The sequence below is a fragment of the Phoca vitulina genome, unplaced genomic scaffold (assembly GCF_004348235.1).
Source record: "Phoca vitulina isolate PV1807 unplaced genomic scaffold, GSC_HSeal_1.0 scaffold11, whole genome shotgun sequence".
In the NCBI taxonomy this organism is placed as follows: Eukaryota; Metazoa; Chordata; class Mammalia; order Carnivora; family Phocidae; genus Phoca; species Phoca vitulina.
The window spans coordinates 24,181,327-24,205,682 of record NW_022589714.1 but is presented as its reverse complement, the minus strand read 5'-3'; the positions used below and the strand labels follow the sequence as shown (position 1 = coordinate 24,205,682).

Sequence of the window (24,356 nt, the reverse complement as noted above, 5' to 3'; positions counted from 1 at the left end):
TGCAGCATGAACATTCATCTCCTTACTTATAAAGCAGATGACTAGAGAAGACCAAAAAATGTCACAAGAAAGATTCCATAATTTACAAATGCTGTGGCTAAAACATTGCTTTTTGCTTGTTTGTTTTTGAGAATTTTGAAGGACTCTTCATAGAAGAGTACTGAAGAGTTACTCGGTGGCAGCATTTTCATGGGCCAAGTGTTTATCCTTTACTTGGGTTCTCCTTTTCAATCTTTCAGAATTTAGAAGATTTGTTTTAAAACAAGACAGACCCAGGGTCTTCAAAGCTCATTTCCATTTTTCATTAGCCGGTTTCTTGTGTGTGTGGGAGGAGATGCTAATTAAAAGGATATAATCGATAAACATACGACGAAGGATGTGTGGAGTAAAGAATCAGGGGTAAAAATTCCTTCTTCTTTCCCCTTCTTCCTCCCTGACTTCTGGCAGTCACTCAATAGATATTTGTTAAAACCACCTGAGAGGCTTCGTGGGCAAAGTAGTGATACCGGGGACACCGTTTTTATGAAGGAAGAGAGAAATTTAGCAAACCAAAGTTTGTAATCGAGGGGCTGTGCTCTACGTGCAGGGCAGGCTATCAAGGCTTAGAGGCAGGGAGGTTGCCCGCCCGGGAGGGAGGAGCGTGGCCACCGGGGAGATCCTAATGGAGAAGATGCTATCTGGACTGGAAACCTCTAAGAATGGCTACTTTTTAAAACCTTGTGCAACTGTGTTGCTGTCTTACACATCATACAATTATCTGTTTTTAGGGTGGTTCTCGTATTCATTCATTCAGTACTGATTACGTGTCAGGCAGTGTGCTCCGTGTAGGTGTATAAAGCTGAAGACGACTGGCTTGGCCTCTGTCCACATAGAGCTCCCATTCTTGTAGTGGAGACAGACAAAAATAAATTATCTAAAAAATAGATTAAAAATGATAAATTGAGGTATAGGCTTTGAAGAAAATAAATAAGAAGCTGGGGTAGAGAATGGGTGCAGTGTGATAGCATCCGCTTTTGTGAAAGGGAAGGCCTCCCTGAGAAAATCTAAGCTGCCGTGTTACCGAGGCCTACTCTGTTTTAAGTGCTTTTCTTGTATCAGCTATGTTAATCCTCACAACTCCATTAGAGAATGTCCCATTATTAAACCATTTGCCAGTGAGGAAACTGAGGCACAGAGACATTAAGTAACTTGACACATAATCTGTAGGTGGTGGAGACTGGATCCAAGTCTACATGCCCGGGCCCCACAGCCTGCTCTCTTGACCCCTCTGACAGCCATCTCTTGTCAAGGCAGAGGAAAGAGCCCGCACAAAGCCTCTGCGACCGGCAAGGGCTGGACGGTGAAGGCACTGAAGAAGATGTGCGTGAGAGGAGCACAGAGACCGAGAGTGCTTGAGGTTGGAGATGGAGGCAGGGGCCTGATCCTGAAGTCCCCCTGAGGACACTGTAGGGAGGTCTGGATTGCATTCTAAGTACAGTGGAAAGTCACAGGTGGGTTGTAAGCAAAGTTTTTTAAAAAAGTAACTCTTGCCATAACTTGGAGAACGATCTGCAGGCAGCAAAGGCGAGAGGGAGATCAGTTTGAAGGAGGTCATGCAGTTTGGCAGAAGAGATGGGCAGAGATTCGAACGGACTTTGGCGGTGGAATGAACAGCAGTTCACATGATGAAGTGCTTTCCCCCCGCCCCCCAGAAATGGTCGGAGGCTGACACACCACCCTTCACTTGGGATGTGCGCTCCTTTCAGACACTTGTTAATACTGAAACCAATGTTCAGAATTAGAGGCAGGCACTGAACGAGTCGAAAAGAAGAGAATATGTTATTTACCCTAGCATACGAGAACCCTTGATGGTTGCGAGAAAGGTTCTTTTCTGGTGTAATATGTTGATTTCACAGATGAGAATACTGAACTCAGAGAAAGTAGGTAGGTAGTGCTTTTCCTTGATTCCACACAAGCATAACTGGTTTCTACTTAAGACAGACAAATTTAACTTATAGGTTGATTTCCCACCAATTCTAGGGCATTGGAGGACTTTATTCAGGCCGGGCACTTTCTTAATTACTTACTTCTTTAATTTGGAATGGTTTCCTTTCAGGGCAACCATTCCCATTTCACAACACATGGTGAGATGATGTCCCTTCTGAGAACTTCCCTTCTCTCCTTATATATGGAAACAGAAAGAAACAGAGGAAAGGACAAGTCAATAAGCTCACCTCTCACGTGACATACTCACCTTCTCTGCCCTCACGTTTGCCTGCCGGAATTCTTGCCCTTGATGAGAAGAAGTAGCCCTCGTGTGAACAGGGCTTTGGAAAGGGTCAGGGAACGTCTGAACACTTTGGACTACAGGGAACACGCTCGAGGCAGCAAACAGGAGGAGGCTGCATTTAGGCAAATGTGTCCTTTATCTGGAGCTAATTAGAGTATCCCTGAAGAATTTCTAAAGTATTCTTAAAGAAGCTAAGCAAGTCCTAGAGGGTTCAATTAATCTTACCATGGCCCTTCTGTCCAGTGAAAAATATTAAGTTATTTTGCAGTGCCGAGTGATTATTTGCCAGCTGAAACTTCAAGTGGAATTCATAACCGAAGCCGATGTCTGGGATCCGTGAATAAGCCAGGAATGAAGTGTATCCAAAAGCATCTGTGCCACTGAACCTGGGCTGAGAAATATCAATAGCTGTGGAAAAACCCAAACCAAATAGTTAAAATAAACCTGTGCATGTACTTGTAAAAGGAGGGTTATGTTTTGCTGATGCATCTGGCCAGAGAGTCTGTTTACTATCACGTTAATTAGACTTAAGTGCCCTTCAGCATTGAGCAACTAAGTGACTCAATGGGGAGTTTCAAAACCAGAACAAAGGAAGTGCAGTGTTTTGAGATCTTGTATATAAAGCTTTCACATACCCTTTTTACATAATGAAGAATTGACTTAAAAAGCAAAACCCTATATTTGAAGAGTAATTTTCGAAATAAAAAAGATCACTGGTGGTCAAAGTGTTTGCCCAGGTGCTTTGTAAACATGATTTGGCATCTGAACACTGGCCATGATTTAGAGAGGAACTTGCAGCTTTGAACCTGGGCTTTTCGAATCCTGCCCTTCTGGAAAAGCCAAAGCCATAGGTCAGGGTGGGAAGGCCAAGACATGGGCAGGCAACAGGTCAGTTTCCAACACCATGTTGTTAATGACCAGAACTTTTCTTTTAGTAGAAATCTTTGTTTAAAAAAAATACGTTTACTCTTGCTCTGTTAAGATGCTTGTTAAAAAAAATGAAAGCATAGGTTTCGATAGGACTGAAACTGTAGGGAGATTTAGTAGAAACAGGAAATGGTTAAAAACGAAGTTCAAGGGGTGCCTGGGTGGCTCAGTCGTTAAGCGTCTGCCTTCGGCTCAGGTCATGATCCCAGGGTCCTGGGATTGAGCCCCGTTGGGCTCCCTGCTCGCGGGGAGCCTGCTTCCTCCCTCTCCCTCTGCCTTCAGCTCCCCCTGCTTATGTTCTCTCTCTGTCAAAAATAAAATCTTAAAAAAAAAAAAAAAAAAAAAAACCAAAACGAAGTTCAAGAGCCAGTGTGGACAAAACAGAATTTAATTGAGGGGTACTGTTAGCCAGCTAGGCTCTTTTCATCCCACCTCTAATCATGCTTCCAACTTTTCTCTTGGATTGCTCTGTTTTGTTTGTAAATAGTCCCAACTGGCTTCTGTTTCCCCCACTCTAAGAGGATCACAGGAAACAGGAAGGGGGCTGTTGATCCCTATCCTGGTCTGTTAGGGATGGTGTTCCCAGATTAAAAGATGTTCCTAGGATCTATTTTTATTAGTTTGAGACAGCTTGACAGAGGGAAGAAGAGCTTGTTTTGATTACCTTATATTGCTCTCCTATTCTCTAGATATGTTGCCTCTCCTAGGAAGTTGTAAAACTAGAATTTTTATAAGCCTTAAGAAATATCTTCACTCTGGTTCCTAATGCTTAAAACAAAAGAGCTTGTTATGTCTGGTTATAATTGTTTATACAGCAAATAATTGTACTATCCTGGGAAAAGTGATTCTACTTATCAGAGGCTTTTATTTCTGTTTGTTTCGTATACTATTCAAGTAGGGTAACTGTGTGGAATCAGCAGAATAAGATTTTGTTAAAATCTGACCAGTTTATTCCTTGGGATGTATGGCCTAGGATAAGTGTTCTTTTTCTCAAAACTCATCAAAATCTGAAGCATGATTTTGACACATTCCAACCTCTTACATTTATTTTTTTATCTAATGAAGTAATTTATGGTTTGTGTTCCAGAGATAATAAGGCTGGGCCCTTCCTAGCAGGGATTTCACTTGCAGTAGCCCCATAGATAGGATAGTTGAAGGAAATGAAATGTAGTGGAATTGAAACAAAATAAAAAACTGACAGTGTTTGATGCTGCCATTAAAAACAATAGAATTCAACTAAATTTAATACTAAAATAGAGGAATTTGGGTTTTTTTTTAGGAATGACTTTTTAAACAATATTTCTTCCTGTTAATAGTTTCCGACTGGGTATACTTAAAAGTTTGGTAGTACATTCAGGTTAAATCAAGAGATACACACCTTATATGTATTTCACTGTCAGCCACTGTGCTAGACACTGTGACACAAAGATAATAAAGCAGCATCCCAACCCCCAAGGAACTAGTGTGTGGTCAATTAACTTATCCAAATGAGCTGGATGGAAAGTGGAATTGAAAGCTGATGAGCAGCAATTCACCTGGCAGATAAAAAGGAAAGATAATTTCAGGTTGAAAGAAGAGCATGTTTTCAGGTAGGGAGGCCCAAACAGCGTGTCATACTCAAGGAACTCATGGAGTATGTCAATTTTAGAATGAAGTGTAAAAAAGAAAAGTACAAGCAAATGTAATGAGATAGTCAGACAGGGATCCAGTTATGAAGGGCTTGATACTTTCTCCATAATCTTTGAGTGGTTGGGCAAAGTCAGAGTTGCCTGTTAGAAATACCACTCCAGGGATGAAATGAGAAGGCTGAATTAGATGGGGAGAGCTGGAGGACCAAACTTTGGTTAAGAACAAAAATGAGGATTTTGATGATACCAAGAAATCCAATAGTGAGCTAAGCTTACACTGAATTGTAAATGTGAGGAAATTTATGGGTCAGTCATGGAAAAAGATAATGGTGTGATATTTATTTAAACAGTGAAGAGAAATGTGTTATCAGTGCTAGTATCCAATCAGAATAAGTTTATGACACAATTTCATACTATTGGAAAGAAGTACAATGTATACTGAAGACTGAGGATAACCATGCGCACAGGAAAGGGCCTGTCACACTCTGCATTTCTGAGCCTAAAGCTACACTGTCGAATAATGTAGACACTCACCACATGTGGCTGTCAGTACTTGACTTGTGGCTAGGCTGACTGAGAGGGCTTAGTATGGAGAAAAGAATTTAAAATATCTTTTTTAAAAAAAGATTTATTAGAGAGAGAGCGAGCGAGCATGCGCTTGAAGTGGGGAGGGGCAGAGGGTGAGGGAGAGTCTCAAGCAGACTCTGTGCTGAGCACGGAGCCTGATGGGGGGCTCGACCTTTTATGACCCTGAGATCATGACCTGAACCAAAACCAACAGTTCGACACTTAACTGACTGCACCACCTAGGTGCCCCAAGAATGTAAAATATCTTACTAATAATATTTTATATGCATTAAATATTGGGTTAAATAAAATATATTATTAAAATAAATTTCACCTGTCTCTTTTTATTTTTAAAAACGTGGCTACTAAAAAACATAATTACATAGGCAGCTCACATTCTACTGAAGAGCACTGCAGAGAGAACCACCTGTCTCTGAGCAGGTAAGTGATTTCTCTAAACCCTCAGTTGTGATTTACTTCAAGGGGCTTTGTCTTTTGGTAACTCTAGGAGCCGTGAAAAGATAGGGTTTCTAAGGGGAAGAAGAGGAATCAGGAGAAGGGGTCAAAGAATGTCCATCCCACTGTGAAGAGGCTCCTGTGTCCTCACCCTCACACCCTCCCATGTCCTCACCCTCATCCTCATCCCACTGGATCAGGCAGGACAATGTGGAGGGACCCAGATTAGAGAAAGAGGACTTTCAACCTTACAAATGATTCTTTTCAGTTCTTGAAAGTAAGCCCTTTATGATCTTCAACCAGGCAACATTTGGTTAATTTGATTACTCTATTACACAAATTCCCAGATCAGACTTCTAGAAGTGTCAGTTGTCATCAAATTAGTAGATTGAACAGATTGTAATGGGAATATTTTAGGACTATTAAGTGAATTTTTTTTTTTTCCTTTTGTAATCCCTAGTTGCCTCATGGTTTCCATATGTGAAATTTTGTATTTTTTTCTTCAGTTCTTTTAAAGTTACAGCAATAGATTGGGACCATGAGGAAGAAAGGGGGATGTTGGGATTTGAACTAAATATTAATTATTTAGTGTGTGGAAGAAGGGAGCAAAATCAAAATCACTAACAGCAGTCTGGGAACATTTTAGGCAGTCAAAAAGCCTTATGTATCTCAACATCATCTAGGGTCATTAAAAATTCTACAAACCTTCAATGATGGGAAAATGTCATTACCTTTTCTATAATATAGTGCTCGGTTGCAGGCTCCATGTGGAATCTCTGCACGACATATCACATTATGCTCACAGAATACATCTTAGCAAAAAATACTACAAAAAGGGTATAAACTTCCGTCTTCTAGAAAATTTACTATGGCAAAATTTTCTCATTCCCCATCGGGGCAGAGATATTAGCACTTGAATGTTTTAAATGTAACTGTACTTTTTTCTTTTGAAAAATGCTCTGTGGTTAGTCCTCTTACCTGAATTATTGACATTTTATGCATAGAAGTGACCAAGATGAGCTATCAGGATGGGGGAAGAAGACATATATAAGAGTTCAGACTGCAGAACACCTTCCTTTCAACTCTGCGATCAGTGATGCCTCCTGAAGCCCACTGGCCGTGACGGATGAGGCATTAAACGTCACGGTGATTGAGAAGAGGCTGCTGGACGCAGCCAGCTCGGACTCCATTTTGGATTGCCTCACTTTCTATGTAAATTTGGGCAAGTTAGCTTCTCTGTTTTAGTTTCTTCATGTGTAAAATGAGGATGGTAAGAATATCCAACTTTGTGTGAAGAATGAGAAAAGTATGTGGCTGAAGGAAACACATCTGAGCTAATCACAGATCTCAAGTGGGCAAGCCTCTTGCACAAATTCTGTAATCCTAATACATTTTCCCAGTCAAGTCACTAAGGCAACTAATTTATACCTCTTCTTACCCCCTCCAACATCTAACATTCATTATTTCTCAATTAATGATCTTGCTTCTTATTTCACGGAGGAAAATTAACTAAGAACAGAGAACTACCCCATCCCTCTGCCCTCAGATCCTCCCTGCCTCAAATCTTTCATTTTGATTGAGATGTTCTGCCTTCCCTCTGGTTACAAGGCTGACTCTGCCTGGGTATCGGATCCACCTCTCATTTACTTAAGGGCATTGTTTCAGCAATTCTTTCCCATTTCCCCAGGGGAGACACCAAATTCTTCTTCTCTACTGAATCATTCCCTTCAACATGAAATACGCTAAGATATCTCCATCTGAAAAAACTGTTTTCCTCAGCTCCACATTCCTCTCTAGCTGCTCCTTGTTTTTCTACCTATCATTCTAGTAAGAGTGTTCTAAAGAGTATCTGTGTTGACTTTTTCTTTTTTTTTTTTTTTACCAGCTATTCACTCTTGATTTCATTCTAGTCAGCTTATCTTCTCTCTTTCCTTTGAAACTTCTGATGTGAAGGTCACCAGTGACCACCATCTTTTTAAATTCAATGTCAATTCTCTGTTTTCTTATTCAGTTATCTCAGGAGCAGTTGACAGTTCATTCTTTCTTTCTCTTGAAATGCTTCCCTCACTTGATCGTCATGGTATCATTCTCTGCTAGCATTCTTCCTGCCTTCAACTGCTCCCCATTCTCCTTTTCTTTCAGTTGTCTCCATCTGCCATCACTCTCTATCTCCTCCTATGTACCACCTACAGGAGGATAAGTCCTAAATAAAAATCTTTATCCTTGACTTCTTTCTTTTTTTCTATTTATTTCAGAGCTCCACACTCATATATCCAACTACCTACTAGATATTTGACATACATTTGTATGACCAATGGGAATCTCAAACTAAACATACACAAGACAGAACTCTTTATTCTCATATCCTTATAACCTCTCCTTCCAACCAAATCTCTTCCCCAGTCTTCTCTGTCTTTGTTCAGAACAAAAACTAATCATAACCTAAATTGTTTCTTTTTCTGCCACATCAACCAGTTGACTGGAAAATCCTGTTCATTTTCAAAATATCTCCTGAATCTCACTACTTCTCATCACCTCCATCAATGCCACCAAAGTCTACTGTGCTATTCTCTCTAGCCCGGACTACTACTGGTTTCTTAACTGGTCTCCTTTGCCACCTTTGTCTCCCTGCAGTCTCTTTTTCAGATTGTAGCCAGTATGGCCTTTAAACATTAATTGCATACTTCAGAGTCCTCTAGTGTTTTCCCTTGAATTTTGAAATTAAAAAAAACCCAACTCTTTAGCATAGCCTCAAATCCCTACTCTCTGAATTTATTTTATATGCATTTCTTTTTGCTCATTCTGCTCCAACCTTGCTAACTTCTTTGTGTTTCTTAAACCAAACATGCTCCCAGGTCAGGGCTTCTGCTTCTCTAGTTCCAATGCCTGAAACATATTCTCCCTCACTTTTTTCAAGACTCTGCACAAGTGTCCCCTCTTCACAGGGGTCTTCCCTGACTATCCTACGAAATTATTAATTCCTCCTACCCCCCATCACTCTCTAGTTCTTTAACCTGCTCTGCTTACTACAGCTTAACTACATAATGTGCTATTTGTCTATTTTTTACTGTCTCTCTCCCCAGTTATTTTAAATTTTTTTTACTGTCTCAATCCCCTAGATTGTAGGGCTCATCAGGGCACAGAGCTTGCCTATCCATTATCAACTCCAGGGTGTACAACAGTGCCTGGACTCACGTGGGTATGGGATACATCTTTATCAAATAGTTGAGTGGATACATATAAGGGGCTTACCATAGTGTTGAAAAAATAGTGACACTGATATGTTATTTTTCTGCTGTTATTGTTTATTTAATATCTTAATTGTTCTGTTCTTATGTCACTAAAGAAAGAATTGGATCTGTTAGATGAAGTTGGGAAAAAGAATTTCTATACCATCACCAATGCTAACGATTGCTTGTTTGATTTTTTTTTTCTTTCATTTTTCTAGTCATTTGCTTCTAAAGAATAAGAACATCTCTGGATTGTTGCAAAGATATTAGAATCTTAATTTTTCAAGTGTGGGCAAAAATTCAAATAATATAATCTATATTGATACTGAAAATCAAAGAAGTTGTTTTTCATAACTAAGTTGAATAAATATAACTATAATTTCATAAGTTATTTCTTTTAAAATTATTTTATGTTTAATATTTGATAATAATGTCTTTTGAACTCGTAAGATAAAAATACCATTGGGGCAATTGATAGTTTTTGACAGAAATTTTTGGCTTTTACATGACGAAATATCTGTTCGATTCCCTTACAATCTTGTTTAAAATTTTACAATATGGACTTGAGAAAAGTTCCTTAAGTTCATTAAAGAATTTTTGAAAATGTATAATGTTTTCAGGATAGATGGTCTTGTCTAAATCTATTTTTCTGAAATAAAGCTCATTGCTCAATACAAAAGACAAGAAGGAAACAAAATAAAACTGTTGTTGATTTTTACTTGGATTCTGTTTTCTATATAGGCTGCTGTATATATCCTTAGCTGACTGGACACCAGGGAGCGCTGAGCTAGTAAAAATGCAGTTCAGTTCTTCTCTCCTCTATTATGTATTTTAATGAAGCAAGCAGATGGTAGATGGATTTTCCCCTGGAAACTGCTGATTTTGAAAGACTTTGGTATGCCAGTTTTGCAAGCATGGTGTTTAGCAGCATAGACTACCTCGAAATATACATTTAACTCTGCCAGGAAAAAATTCATATACCCTTAGGCAGATGGGTAAATTTGCAAAAGTACAAAACCACTGCTCACCTCTCCAGCTTTCTTTTGTAGATTTGAATGTAAACATCTTTCTTCTCTCTTTGTTCTTAACTTCTTCTTAGTAAGATAGCAATAGATTTAGCTCAATATCCTGCATAAGTGCAATTAGGGTATAAAACCATATACATGATCACTGTTGTTTCTATTTCTGTTGTTGAATAAGCTCCTTGTCAAACACGCTTCCACACTGTTCAGCATTAACATTCAGAAATAAAAAAAGTGGTAACCTACAAATGCGATTTACATTTAAAGGGAAGCGAAAAATAAGTCTCTTCTAAGATGTTATTAACAGTAATAGGTGATGGTGACTTGTACAGAAAACATATACTTACTATTCTTTCTGAACTCAAGAGAATACTCAATACATGAATAAAATCAAGCTCTCTATTCAAATGGATATATAATATTCAATTCACCCTCAGGTATAAACATGAAATAAGTATCATTGGTTGCCAATTCCTGTTCATACTAAATCATTCAAACATTCTGTGTAGATACAGAATTCCACCATTCTCACTTCTCTGTCAGTGAAAAGCTAAGAACAAACAGAATTTTACATTAAGATAAGAAAACTGATGAAAATATGGAGCATCATTATTTCCACCAGCAAAAGAAATGGTAAATGATCAGAATCCAAAGCAGCACATTCTTTTTAGATGTGTAATTCTTAGAAATTAGTGCCATCTTCTGGCTTCTCAAAGTACTGCTTTCAATCCCAACCAGATAATGGTAGATTTTCACAGTACCATGAAATGTCAAAGAAGAAAAAAAATCTCCAAAAGATATGGGTCACATTGTAGATCTGTGTTACAGTTTATGGCATAAACTTTGAGAAGGATCTCATGTATCCTGTATCTATCATTCACATTACATAAACAATGCAGATTTATCCCGGATTAAATAGGCTTTGTAGTTTTTTGTGATAAAGTAAAATTCCCAGATATCTCACATGGAATATTTGAGAACTGATGTGTTTGGAACACTTTTCTCATTCCTAAGTGGTGAGTTTCTTCATGTTAATGGATTCTTAGTTAAGAAATTAGGAAACATCAAGATTGGAGTGGGTCATCATTCAAGTTCAGGGGAAATTTTAAAAAAACTTTTTAATCTATTATTTTTTAAGCTATGGATATGTAAATGTATTTTTATATACTCCAAAGTAATAAAAACAATAGCAATGATATGAGCTCCTATATTCTAGTTGCTAGGTGCCCTCTCAGAATTATTTTAGTTCTCATAGTGCCCCCATGAGATGTTCTTACTCTTGTACTTCTTTTTTTAAGATTTTATTTATTTATTTGAGAGAAAGAGAGAGAGCACTAGTAGGGGGAGCAGCAGAGGGAGAGGGAGAAGCAGGCTCCTTGCTGGGCAGGGAGCCCCATGTGGGACTCAATCCCAGGACCCCGGGATCATGACCTGAGCCAAAGGCAGATGCTTAACTGACTGAGCCACCCAGGCGCCCTACTCTTGTATTTCTGTCATATAGATGAGGCTCAGAGAGGTGAGGTCACACAGCTAAAAAATGGCAGAGTCAGGATTTGAACCCCAATTCATCTGACTCCAGAGCCTTTCTGTGTTCTTTCTGATGGTGGCTGGGATATTCATGATGTTGGCTGATTAAAAGCTATTGGTAGATATTTATATTATCAAAGTTTGTACCCAAATTGATTTCATACAAATTTGTCTTATTTCCTTGCCCAAGTCTTGGTCCATGGACTCATGGAAAATTGGCAGTAATCTTATATTCCCTCTTCCATATTTAATAGAAATGTAAATACATTTAATTGCCTTGCAGTGCCAACCGTTTAACTGGTACTCAATATATACCAGTGAATTTATCAATAGATAAGTTTGAATAGGAGTTTAATTATTTTATAATATGCAAAGAATATAAGTGAAAAATAGTGGTTAAAAAGATCAGTATGTTGGGATGTCTGGGTGGCTCAGTCAGTTAAATGTCTGCCTTCGGCTCAGGTCATGATCCCCGGGTCCTGGGATCGAGTCCCATATCAGGCTCCCTGCTCAGTGGGGAGCCTGCTTCTCCCTCTGCCTGCCACTCCCCCTACTTGTGCTCTCTCTCTCTCTCTCTGGCAAATAAATAAGTAAAGTCTTAAAAAAAAAGATTATGTTTGTAAAGTCTTCTAAGTGTTTGAATGCACACACAAACACACACACACAGACACACACACATATATTCCAGATAATTAACTATAATTTTCATTTTGTTGTATTGTGTAGAAATAGTTTAGAAGAAGCAAAATCTGAAAAGGACCCAAATAATAAGAATGATTTATCAATAAATAAATATATATCAATATATCAATGATATATCAAAATAAAAAGGCTGATATACTCTCTGAGAAAGAGAATTAAGAAATTTGTACTAGAGATACTAGGGGGAAACTATTTTTAAGACATCTGTAGTTTAGCTGTTGAAGTGCTGGACAAAAGCAGCAGCATACTGCAAAATACTAACTTATTTCTGGGGACCACTACACATGATGTTTCAAATGCATATAATAAAGGGAAGATTTTATATCAATAAATATGGCATGAGAGATTATTCTAAGTCATATTATGAATAAAACAAAGAAAAATCATCAGCCAGAATTTGTGAGGTTTAAATTTTGTGCAGGAATATTATTTTTGAATGGAAAAGATCTTGTTATATATAAAAGCCCCAAGACTTCATGTACTAATAGTAAGCAGGTGCCTAATTCAAACTATAATGGTATATAACAAAACTACAAAAAAGGACTAGAAGATTAAGAATTAGAGACAGAGTATCCTAACAACAATCAGGAAACATAATGAAATAAAATATTTTATTTGTTATAGCGTGAAATACTTGGAATAAAACTTACCCATTAGGTTTCTTAAAGGTTAGAGTCAACAGAAATCAACCCTGGCTATCCTAAGCAGGAAAAGAATTTATGGGAAGGTGATAGGCTACCTCATAGAATCAATGGGAAGACTGGAGAACCAGTGGGTAGAAATAGGCTGAAATAAAGGAATCTAGGCAGTTCAAACACAGCTAAGTTCACATTGTGTGAACAGTGTCATCAGGATGCAGTCATTGTCACCTCTAGGACTGGGGACAGTTATGTGGCCACCTCAGCTATAAATAATTTCGAAGTATCACTCTCTCTTTGGATGACTTTCTTAACATTTGTATCCTGGGGTATCTCATTGGCCTATCCTAGGTCATGTGTGTGCACACAAGAAGGAAGTGCTGTGTAGCTCAAAACAAAAACAAAACACAATAACCAATAGATGTCCCTCAGAGACCTTTGGGGACCCAGTGTCAATCTGCATTCTTTCTCTAGTACTTGCATTTTCAAATTAAAACTTCCTTCTGTGACAAAGGAGCCAAGAATATACAATGGGAAAAGGACAGTCTCTTCAATAAATTGTGTGGGGAAACAGGACAGCCACATACAAAACTAGACCACTATCTGACAGCGTACACAAAAATAAAATCAAAATCGATTAAAGATTTGAATGTAAGACCAGAAACCATAAAACTTCTTAAAGAAAACATAGACAGTAAGCTCCTTGACATTGGTCTTGGCAATGATTTTTTTGGATTTGACACCAAAAGCAAAGGCAACAAAAGCAACAATAAACAAGCGGGACTACAGCAAACTAAAAAGCTTTTGCATAGCAAAGGAAACTGTCAGCAAAATAAAAAGGCAACCTCCTAAGTGGGAGAAAATATTTGCAAATCATAATCTGATAAGGGGTTAATACCCAAAATACATAAAAAAAATTCATACAACTCAATAACAAAAAACAGTTCTGATTTAAAATTGGGCAGAGGAACTGAATAGGCATTTTTTCAAAGAAGACATACACATGGCCGACTGGCACATGAAAAGTTGCTCAACATCACTAATCAGGGAAATACAAATCAAAACAACAGTGAGGTATCACCTCACACCAGTTAGAATGGCTGGTATCAAAAAGACAAGAACTAACAAGTGTTGGCAAGGTTGTGAAGAAAAGGCAACCTTGTGAGCTGCTGGTGGGAATGTAAATTGGTGCAGCCACTATGAAAAACAACATGGAGGCGTCCCAAAAAGTTAAAAACAGAACTAAGTATATGATCCAGTAATTCTTCTTCTGGGTATTTATCCAAATAAAATGAAAACACCACCTGAAAAGGAGACATACATTTCCATTTCACTGCAGCATTATTTATAATAGTTGAGATATGGAAATAACCTAAGTGTCCATCATTGGATGAATGGATAAAGAAAATGTGATGGATATATGTACAATGGAACATTATTCAGCCATAAAAAAAGAAGGAAATCTTGCCATTTGTGACAACATGGATGGACCCTGACGACATTAACCTAAGTGAATTAAGTCAGACACGGAAAGACAAATATTGTTGATCTCACTTATGTATGGAATCTAAAACAAACAAACAAAAACCGAACTCATAAACACAGAGAACGGACTGGTGGTTGCCAGAGGCAGGAGGAGGGGAACAAAACATGTGAATGGGGGTTAAAAGGTACAAGCTTCCAGTGATAAAATAAGTAAGTCACAGGGATGTACTGTAGAGGATGATGACCACAGTTAATAATACTGTATCGCATCTTTGAAAGTTGGCAAGAGAGTTGATCTTGAAAGTTCTCATCATATGAAAAAAATTTATAACTATGCAGCGTGACTGGTGTTAATTGGACTTATTGTGATGGTCATTTTGCAATATATACAGATACAGAATCGTTATACTGTACACCTGAAATTAATAGTGTATTATATGTCAATCATATCTCAATAAAAACAGGAAGCAAAGCAAAATAAAAACTTCCTCTGACATAATGCAACAATCCTATATAATTTTTAAAAGCCATTCTCTTTTCCAAAATGGAGTCTTTTTAAAGTCTTGTCTTTTATTGCATTTTGTTCCAAGTCCAAGATCTTGGCAGAGTGGCCATTTCTCCTCATTTTATGCTGTGATTCCATCCTGTTATGGATACGGTCTCAACAGTTACTAAACCCAAGTACTTTCCATAGAGACCAGGCTGCACACGACCGCTGTAATGATATGTGGGATTTTTCTTGGTGAGAAAATCAAAGGTGCTGCTCATACTGTTGTGGTTTGCTGTGCATCAGAGTCCACAGAGGGGGTCCACAGGAAGGAACTTGATATGGATAGCTAATTATAGTGGGGGGGCCAGAAAGACAAATGGGGATATGGTGAGGCCACCCAGACACTGGCGACAGCTGAACAGTTGAAGGTGGCTGCCATCACGAAGGCTGACAGGACAAGGGGAAGACCCGGTGTTGTTAAAATCCCAAGAGCTAGACTACCTGGTGGGAGCTGGAGCCTTCACTCGGGCTGCTCTTCAGGACAAGGGACCACAGGTGGGGAGGCCTGGAACCATAGCAGATAGGGTTACTGGTAGACAAGCCACCAGAAGCAGGGGAGGAGGGATAAATACTCTGGATTCTCTCTTCCTCCGACCCCCCAGTCTTCTTCCTCTGGTAGGGAAAATGTAGTCTGCACATGTGTGAGACACAGATCTCAGAGAAAACAGGCAAATGACCAGGACACATTGCAATGAAAGCAACCCTGAGGCTACAATTCTTATTTCCAGAATTGGTCAGGAGGCCACCTCTGATCTTATAACTCCCTTCCTTGAATGCTGTCTCCTTTCAGGTAGGGGAAGCAAATTCAAATTCTTTCCTCTGTGTTCTTACAGGAGCCCTGACACGGATGAAATTCTATGCCTGGTGTGGTGATGCAAGCCTTCATTCCTGAGAGCCCCAGCCATGGTGGGCCTGCTGTCTAGGGCTTCAGGAGGCCTCTCTCAACTCTTAACACTAGATGTGTGAGGCAGAACCCCAGAGCAGACATCTCACTTTTGTATGTGCATGTGTGTGTGTGCATGTGTGTTCACACCTACATCATGGCCTCCATTATCAGTCTAGTGAAGCCAATGACAGTACTCCTCAGAATAAGGTTTCTAGGGGCACCTGGGTGGCTCAGTCGGTTAAGCATCTGCCTTCAGCTCAGGTCATGATCCCAGGGTCCTGGGATTGAGTCCCGCATCGGGGTAGGGGTGGTGGGGGTCCTGCTCAGCGAAGAGCTTGCTTCTCCATCTCCCTCTGCCCCTCCCCACTGCTCGTCCCCTCTCTTTCTCAAATAAATAAAAATCTAAAAAAGGGAGAATAATGTTTCTAGATTAATGAAGTAAAATACACAGGATTATAAAATAAGATACCTTTTGGAAATATACTTGATAAAATATAACGACAACAAAATTATGCTTCTTTCATAATGCATATAAATAACAAGACCTAGCAGCAGGTATAATAACCCCAGCAATTTCAAATTGTGAGGCACACAAAACTATTTTAATGTAGTGTACAACAAATTGTAATATAAAGAGATCTGATTTCTGTCAGTGACAAAGTCATAGTTATTGCTGATACTACTGTGATTTGTTGCTGCCATTCATAATTAAGAATCTGTTAAATTTTTGTTGGAGGTGGTAAAAAGATGTACTTTCTTTTCCTCATCCGCATTCACAGCTTCTTTGATCTAGAGAGTCACCCGAATTCTACCAGAATACTTTCCCTCACCTGCCAGCTAATTCTCCACTTCAGTGTTGGCTTAAACATTCCCTTCTTACTAAGGTCTATCTTGTCCTACTTTGCCCACTATATTTAATTGCACCTTTCCCCTGTGCCATATAACTTTAAAAATGCTGTCTTGACCCAGTTTTGGGGCCCTGGTTCGAGGCTGGTCAGTTCTTTTCTTGAGAAGCTGAGTCCACACTCTCAAACACTTCTCTTGTTCGGCTCCAGACCACTTATGTATCACCCTAATCCCCTGGGGCCAGGTACCAGATAACAGGAACACCCATTGCTTCTCCAAGTCCAAGAAATTATTCAAGACAGCCAATCCACAGGGCACCCTTGAAATCCAACTCACCCCAGTTGCCACATGTAAACTGTCTTCTCTAGCTCTGGCTGCTGGTACTCCGTCCTTGGTACACAACCCAGTGTGTGGCCTTGCGTAACAACCTTCTTTTGTTTGGAGCTGCAAGTAGCCAGAAGTTCCACCTTTCGTCCATCCATCATCAAAAAAATCTTTAAATCTTATAAAACAACTTGATTTCTCCCTGGCATTTCCTTTCTCTCCTTTTCTTCTCGACTTTTCTGTTTGTTTTGTTTGTTTGCCCTTTAGTACTCATTATCGTTTAACAATTCCCTAGCATGTCTCACTCCACAATGGAATGAAAAGTGTAAGGCAGGATTTCATTTTTGTTCTCTGTTGTGTCCCAAACACTTGAAAAGTGTCTGACACATAATGGGCTCTCTATACACATATATTGAATGGATGCATGAATCTCCACCCTGTGCCTATTGTGATCAGTCACTCTGGGCAACATCTTCAGTTGAAGGAAAACCCTTCTGTACATGAACAAAGTACTTGAAAAGCCTAAAGTAAGAGGTGGCTCTTGTAGTTTCTAATTCAATGGGAACATTACTGGGTCTCTTGGTAAGAGCTTTTCTCTTTTGGAGGCCAAAAGCTTCTAAGCTAGTGGAGCTCAGACTCATGGAGAAGGGAAAAGTTGTGAGTAGGTCTTCGGGAGTAATCATGAGAGGGATTACCCTTCTGCAACCCCATGGTCTCTGAATCTGTGTAACACAGCTGTAGGAGACAGAGCGTTACGTATCAGCCATGGTTTCAAAGCATACATGGCATCTTGCAAAACAGCATCATGACCCTGAAAGGTGGCCCAGGTGGTGCTGTCATAGACTATTTTGCCATTCTAAAAAACCAAGAGCTAAAATAAACTATTGGGACTACAGCAAAATAATAAGCTTTTGCACAGTGAAAAAAAAAAAAAAGGGCAACAAAATAAACAAGGCAACCTACCGAATGGGAGAAGATATTTGCAAGTGACATATCTGATAAGGGGTTAATATCCAAAATATATACAGAACTTATACAACTCAACACCAAAAAAAAACCTGATTAAGAAATCAGCAGAGGATCTGAATAGTTTTCCAAAGAAGACATATACAGACGGCCAACAAACACATGAAAAGATGCTCAACATCAATGATCATTAGGGAAATGCAAATCAAAACCACAATGAGATATCACCTTACATCTGTCAGAATGACTAAAATAAAAAAAAAGATAAGAAATAGCAAGTGTTAACAAGGATGTGGAGAAAAAGGAACTCTTGTACACTGCTGGTGGCAATGTAAATTGGTACAGCCACTGTGGAAAATATATGGAGGTTCCTCAAAAAATTAAAAATGGAAATGCCATACGATCCAATTTCTCACAACTGGGTATTTACCTGAAGAAAACGAAAACACCAATTTGAAAAGATATATGCATCCCTATGTTTATTGCAGCATTATTTACAATAACTAAGATATGGAAGCAACCTAAGTGTCCACTAATAGTCAAATGGATAAGGAAGATGTGGTACATGTACACAATGGAATATTATGCTGCCATTGAAAAGAATGAACCTTGCCATTTGCACAACATGGATGGAGAGTATTATCCTAAGCGAAATAAGTCAGCCAGAGAAAGACAAATACCGTATGATTTCACTTATATGTGGAATCTAAAAACAACCAAATGACTAATGAACAAACAAAAAGAAGAATCACACCTATAAATACAGAGAACAAACGGATGGTTGTCAGAGGGGAGAAGGGTGGGGGGATGAGCAAAATGGAAGACAGGGAATGGGAGATCCAGGCTTCCAGGACAGAATGAATAAGTCACAGGGATTAAAGGCACAGTATCAGAAATACAGTCAATGATACTCTAACAGTGTTATATGGTGACAGATGGTCGCTACACTTGTGGTTTAGCATCTCATAATGTATCAACTTGTGGCATCACTGCATTGTATGCCTGAAATGAATGACCATTCTATGTCAACTATATAAAAAAACCCAACAGCTTTTGGATGCTAAATTTCATAAGACCAGTATCTGTCATTGCTTGATTTCTTTCTTTTTCTGTAAAAAAAAAAAAAAATCCATTGATTAGAAACAGTGTTGCTCAGAATACCATGATGTTTCACACCGTATTGACTGAGTTATCAGTAGAAATGCTGGAAGAAGCATGACTGGTAGAGCAAATGTTCAGGAGAATAGGACAAGTTCTTGCCATTACTACAATGTAATCAACCTGCCACTGGTGGCTGGGTGGTCCCCCTTCAGCCCCGAGACTGTATCAAGGGTCAGGACTGTTTGTAGCCACTGGGAAATGGAGAGTCAGAAGGGCCACTTCTGAAGTCATTCTTAAGCAAAGTCAATGCTGAAGCCTTGCATGGCCTCAGAGTCCTCTGCCAAAGCCATTTCCACGTGCAGCTGGATTGCATTCTAAATCCTCTAACAACTCCTATTTCTTCCATCAAAAAATACGTATAATATTTTTCTCACATCCCTTGCAGTCATAGGTGTCATTGCTCTTTCTAGGTTGTGACAGTCTGATGAGAGTGATTTGTCTAGACATTACTTCAATCACATTTCTCTGATTACTAGTGAGTTTGAACACCTTCTACGTGTTGGCTCTCTGTGTACTCTTTAGTGAAATATGTTAGTATCCTTTCCTCATTTTTTCTTTTGAGTTTATTTTCAGAATTCTTAAGAACTCTCTCAATATTATATTCTTTTTCTATCACATTGCAAATAGTTTCTCCAAATCTATTGTTTTTCTACTGACTTTAGATATGATACTGCTTGCAACTCAAAAGCTTATTTTTTTAAATGTAATCCAAATATTTCTTTTTACAGCTCCAAAATTTTGTCTTAAGAAGACTTCCTTCATCCATAGATTGTACATGTAGTTTCCAAGATTCGTTTCTAAGATATTTACTGATTTATATTTTATATTTAAGTCTTTAATAATTCTAGATTTCATTTTAGTACATAATGTAAGAGAGGGTCCGACTTAATTTTTTTCCCAGTTGGAGAACAGGTTGTGCCAGCTCCATTTATTACATAAGACATTCTCTCAGAATTGAATAAAACAGTAATTTAGTCATCTACTGCATTATCATATATACTGGGATCTTTTGCTGTGTTGTCTCTTTGTCCTACTGTCCTATTTGTATTTTACTATGGCAGGACCATATTAATAATGATGATGGTGGTTTAATGTGCATTCTTTTATCTGGCAAGGCAAGTTGTCCTCACATTTCTTCACTTTAAAATATTTTTACTGGATGGGACACCTGGGTGGCGCAGTCAGTTAAGCGTCTGCCTTTGGCCCAGGTCATGATCCCAGGGTCCTGGGTTTGAGCCCCATATCAGGCTCCCTGCTCTGCGGGAAGCCTGCTTCTCCCTCTCCGTCTCCTCCCCTGTTCCCGCTCTCTAGCTTGCTCTCTTTCTAGCTCAAATAAATAAGTAAAATCTTTAAAAAATATTTGTACTGGATTTTCTTTTTAAAGATTTTACTTATTTATTTGACAGAGACACAGCGAGAGAGGGAACACAAACAGGGGGAGTGAATCAGCTGGTGAATCTCAGCTGGTGAATCTCTTACCAGCTGAGGGTATGAAAGACTTAAGAGTCCTTTTCCTTCACTTTTCACCTCAAACCAAGAGAGAGGGGTTTTAGGAACAAAACCTGTAGAGCTGAAAGTGTGTTCCTGAAGTTTGAGGTGAGGGGACACAGCGGACCGACTCCTGCTTGGAAAGTCTGAGAGCTGAGACTGGTTGGCTGCATTGAGGGAGTGAGCAGATGAGAATCTGACTCTTGATTGGGATGAGTCAACTTCCCAGGGTTGTCGGCAAAAAGAGGTGGACATGTTTGCCTTGGGTCTGATGTGGGTCATGTGTGGGACAGAGACACAGAGGTGATTTTCTTAAGTTTTGACCAAAAGAACCACCTCAAGAGGTGAAGAGCCCTCAGCAGGGAACGCTGCAGCTGTCACTAGGTGGCTGGTGATACAGCCAAATGGAACAAAGATGCCTTTTCCCAGGGCAAAGAAAACTGCCTGCGAGAAATGACCAACAGTGAGGTCTCCAGAGAACCCATTTCAGTGCCCCATAAGCCAAGGTTGGTTTTAAATATTTGCCAAATCCAGAGGGCAGCGAAGCAAAATCAATGTGACCTTGTTAGTCAAGAAAGAAGTTTCCTGTCTCCTTTCTCCCTGAGCAACATGGGGAACAATCAGGAACTACAGTTAGCAAAAGAGGGATGGAAGGGTTTAAGTTTCCTTTTTCTCTGACTTTGGACTTTCTACCTGACTCAGCCCCCATTTGGGAAAGCATGAAGCTTAAAGCAAACAGAAGATTTGCCAATCACATAAAAATGGATGACCTCATTACTAAGTGGAACTGATTGTTTGTGACCCAGGAATGACCATGTCTAAATTTTCACTTGAGGAAAAAAGGAAGAACTAACATCACCGAACAAATTTAAAGGGAGAAAGGAAGACAAAGTGAAGTTTCTTTATGTATACATATGACCATGCTGTTATGAAAAAAAGCTTTTGATTTATATTTTTTGTCTGGTAACTAGTGATAGCACCAAATTTTCACATTTATTTTTATTTTTTTATTTTATTTATTTATTTTTAAAATTTTATTATGTTTTGTTAGTCACCATACAATACATCATTGGTTTTTGATGTAGTGATCCACGATCCATTGTTTTTGTATAACACCCAGTACTCCATGCAGTACGTGCCCTCCTTAATACCCATCACCGGGCTAGCCCATTCCCCCACCCCCCTCCCCTCTAAAATCCTGTTTCTCAGGTCCATAGTCTCTCATGGTTCATGTCTCCCTCCAATTCCCCCCACCCCATTTTTCCCTTCCTTCTCCTAATGTCCTCCATGCTATTCCTTATGTTCCACAAATAAGTGAAACCATATGATAATTGACTTTCTTTGTTTGACTTATTTCACTTAGCATAATCTCCTCCAGTCCCATCCATGTTGATGTAAAAGTTGGGTATTCATCCTTAAATTTTCGCATTTAAATGATATCAATAAAAATAGATTTGTATCTTCCTCTCCAGTGTTAATACTAATTATTAAATTTTTTTTCTCACTGCATTTGCTTGGACTATCCTGACAGTGGTAAATAGTAAGAGTAATAGTAGTTAAGTTTTCATTAAGTTGTCAAGTTTTAACTTGAAGAGGCTTTAACTGAAGAAGTTTTGGTGTTTCCCCATGAGGAATAATATATGCTTTTGGTTTTAAGTTTGCCTTAAGTTTTAGTACTTTTATTCAAAATTTAATTTCTATTTCTGTTTTCTAGTTTCCTTATAAACAATAAACAATAAAGCACAGCTGCTGAATTTGGCTGAATGCCTTATCTGTATCTATTCAGTGACATTTTAGTATCTATTGATATGATCATAAATTAATTTGATTTAGTATATTTATCTGATTTTGAATTATATTGATAAATTTCCTGAAGTTGAATCATCACCCTTATATTCTCAGAACATATCCAACTTGGTCATAATACATAATATTTTGGTACCTTATTGGAGTGTATTTGCTAACATTTAGCCTTTGTTTTGGTTTTTTGCCTCTAAGGTCATTTAGTGAGATTGGTCTATAGTTTTCTCTTCTTGTACTAATGTCATGGTGGCTTAACACAATGATGAGAAGCATTCACTTTTTTCTTTGGTTTGGAAAAACATGAGTAAGACTGAAATAGTTTGTTCTTAATAGATAAGATATAATACCTATAAGCACGTATCACTGAGGTGACTTTTAAAATAGTAGATATTTTGGGATTCCTGGGTGGTTATTCTTTAAAATTTTTTTTCTTCTTTATCATCACATTCTCATTCCTAGTCCTATTTTTAAGCATTTTACTTTAATCAGACTCTTGAGGAATTTTTTTGGTTTTATAAAAAACCGAGGTCTTTTATACTTTATTTATATTTTATTTATTTTAGTTTCATCAATTCCTTTTTTTTCCAATTTATTTTTGTTTCAATATTATATGTCTTAATATGGGTGCTTGTTTACTTCCTATATTTTTATCTTTGTCTTTAGTTTTATTTTTTCAGCTTTCTTTTTTCCTAAGTTATTTTTATTTATTTTGCTGTCCTTTTTTTAAAAATTTCTTAATATCAATGCTAAATTCTTATATTTTATTTTTCTCCTGGATCCACTTTGTTTTAATCATGTCTCAGAGTTCTTAGATACTGATCTCCAGGCTCCAGCCTGATGCATAAAGGAGAAATCTACTCTGCTGGTATCCCTCTAGAACTCAGGACCCTACTTTCACCAAGCTGCCTCCCAACCTCAGAATATACCTATCACAAGGGACAGACTGGAATTGGAAATAAAGGAAGATATCTTCCCCAAATCCCCTCTCCTCTCCATTTACAACGGAAGTTAATATACAATAGGCAAGTTGTAAATAAAGAAAACCTGAAAATCAGAGACATAAAATAAGTTTGTAGTAAGTAGAAACACATATAATGTTTAAAAATAGAGCTATCTTATGACCTGGCAATTGCACTACTGGGTATTTACCCCAAAGATACAAATGTAGTGATCCGAAGGGGTACCTGCACCCCAATGTTTATAGCAGCAATATCCACAATAGCCAAACTATGGAAAGAATCTAAATGTCCATCGACAGATGAATGAATAAAGAAGATATGATATATATATACAATGGAATATTACTCAGTCATCAAAAAAGAAATCTTGCCATTTGCAACGACATGGATGAAACTAGAGTGAAATAAGTCAATCAGAGGAAGACAATCATCATATGATTTCACTCATATGTGGAATTTAAGAAACAAAACAGGAGCACGGAGGAAGAGAAGGAAAGATAAAACAAGATGACATCAGAAAGGGAGAAAAACCAAAAGAGACTCTTAACCATAGGAAACAAACTGAGAGTTGCTGGACAGGAGGTGGGGGCTTGGGGATGGGGTAACTGGGTGATGGGCATTAAGGAGGGCATGTGATGTAATGCGCAGTGGGTATAATATAAGACTGATGAATTGATGAACTCTACCTCTGAAACTAATAATACACTATATGTTAATTAATTGAATGTAAATTAAATTAAATTAAATTAAAAGAAATACATATAATGTTGAATAGGAATTTTTGATATACTAAACTTGTTAATTTCCACTAAATTATTTTATCAATTCAATGTGATTTTATTTTTTATTTTATTATTTTTTAAAGATTTTATTTATTTATTTGACAGAGAGAGACACAGTGAGAGAGGGAACACAAGTAGGG

General features: G+C 38.3%; 1 protein-coding gene across 1 annotated transcript in view; it reads right to left on the bottom strand.

Moving 5' to 3' along the window:
• LOC116635773 (protein eyes shut homolog) overlaps nucleotides 1-24,356 on the bottom strand; it is a 602,300-nt gene that overhangs the window by 68,696 nt on the left and 509,248 nt on the right. Inside the window, exon 11 of the mRNA XM_032410093.1 lies at nucleotides 2,495-2,677. Within this exon, the coding sequence (XP_032265984.1) occupies nucleotides 2,495-2,677 (183 nt within the window). The remainder of the gene's footprint in view (nucleotides 1-2,494; nucleotides 2,678-24,356) is intronic.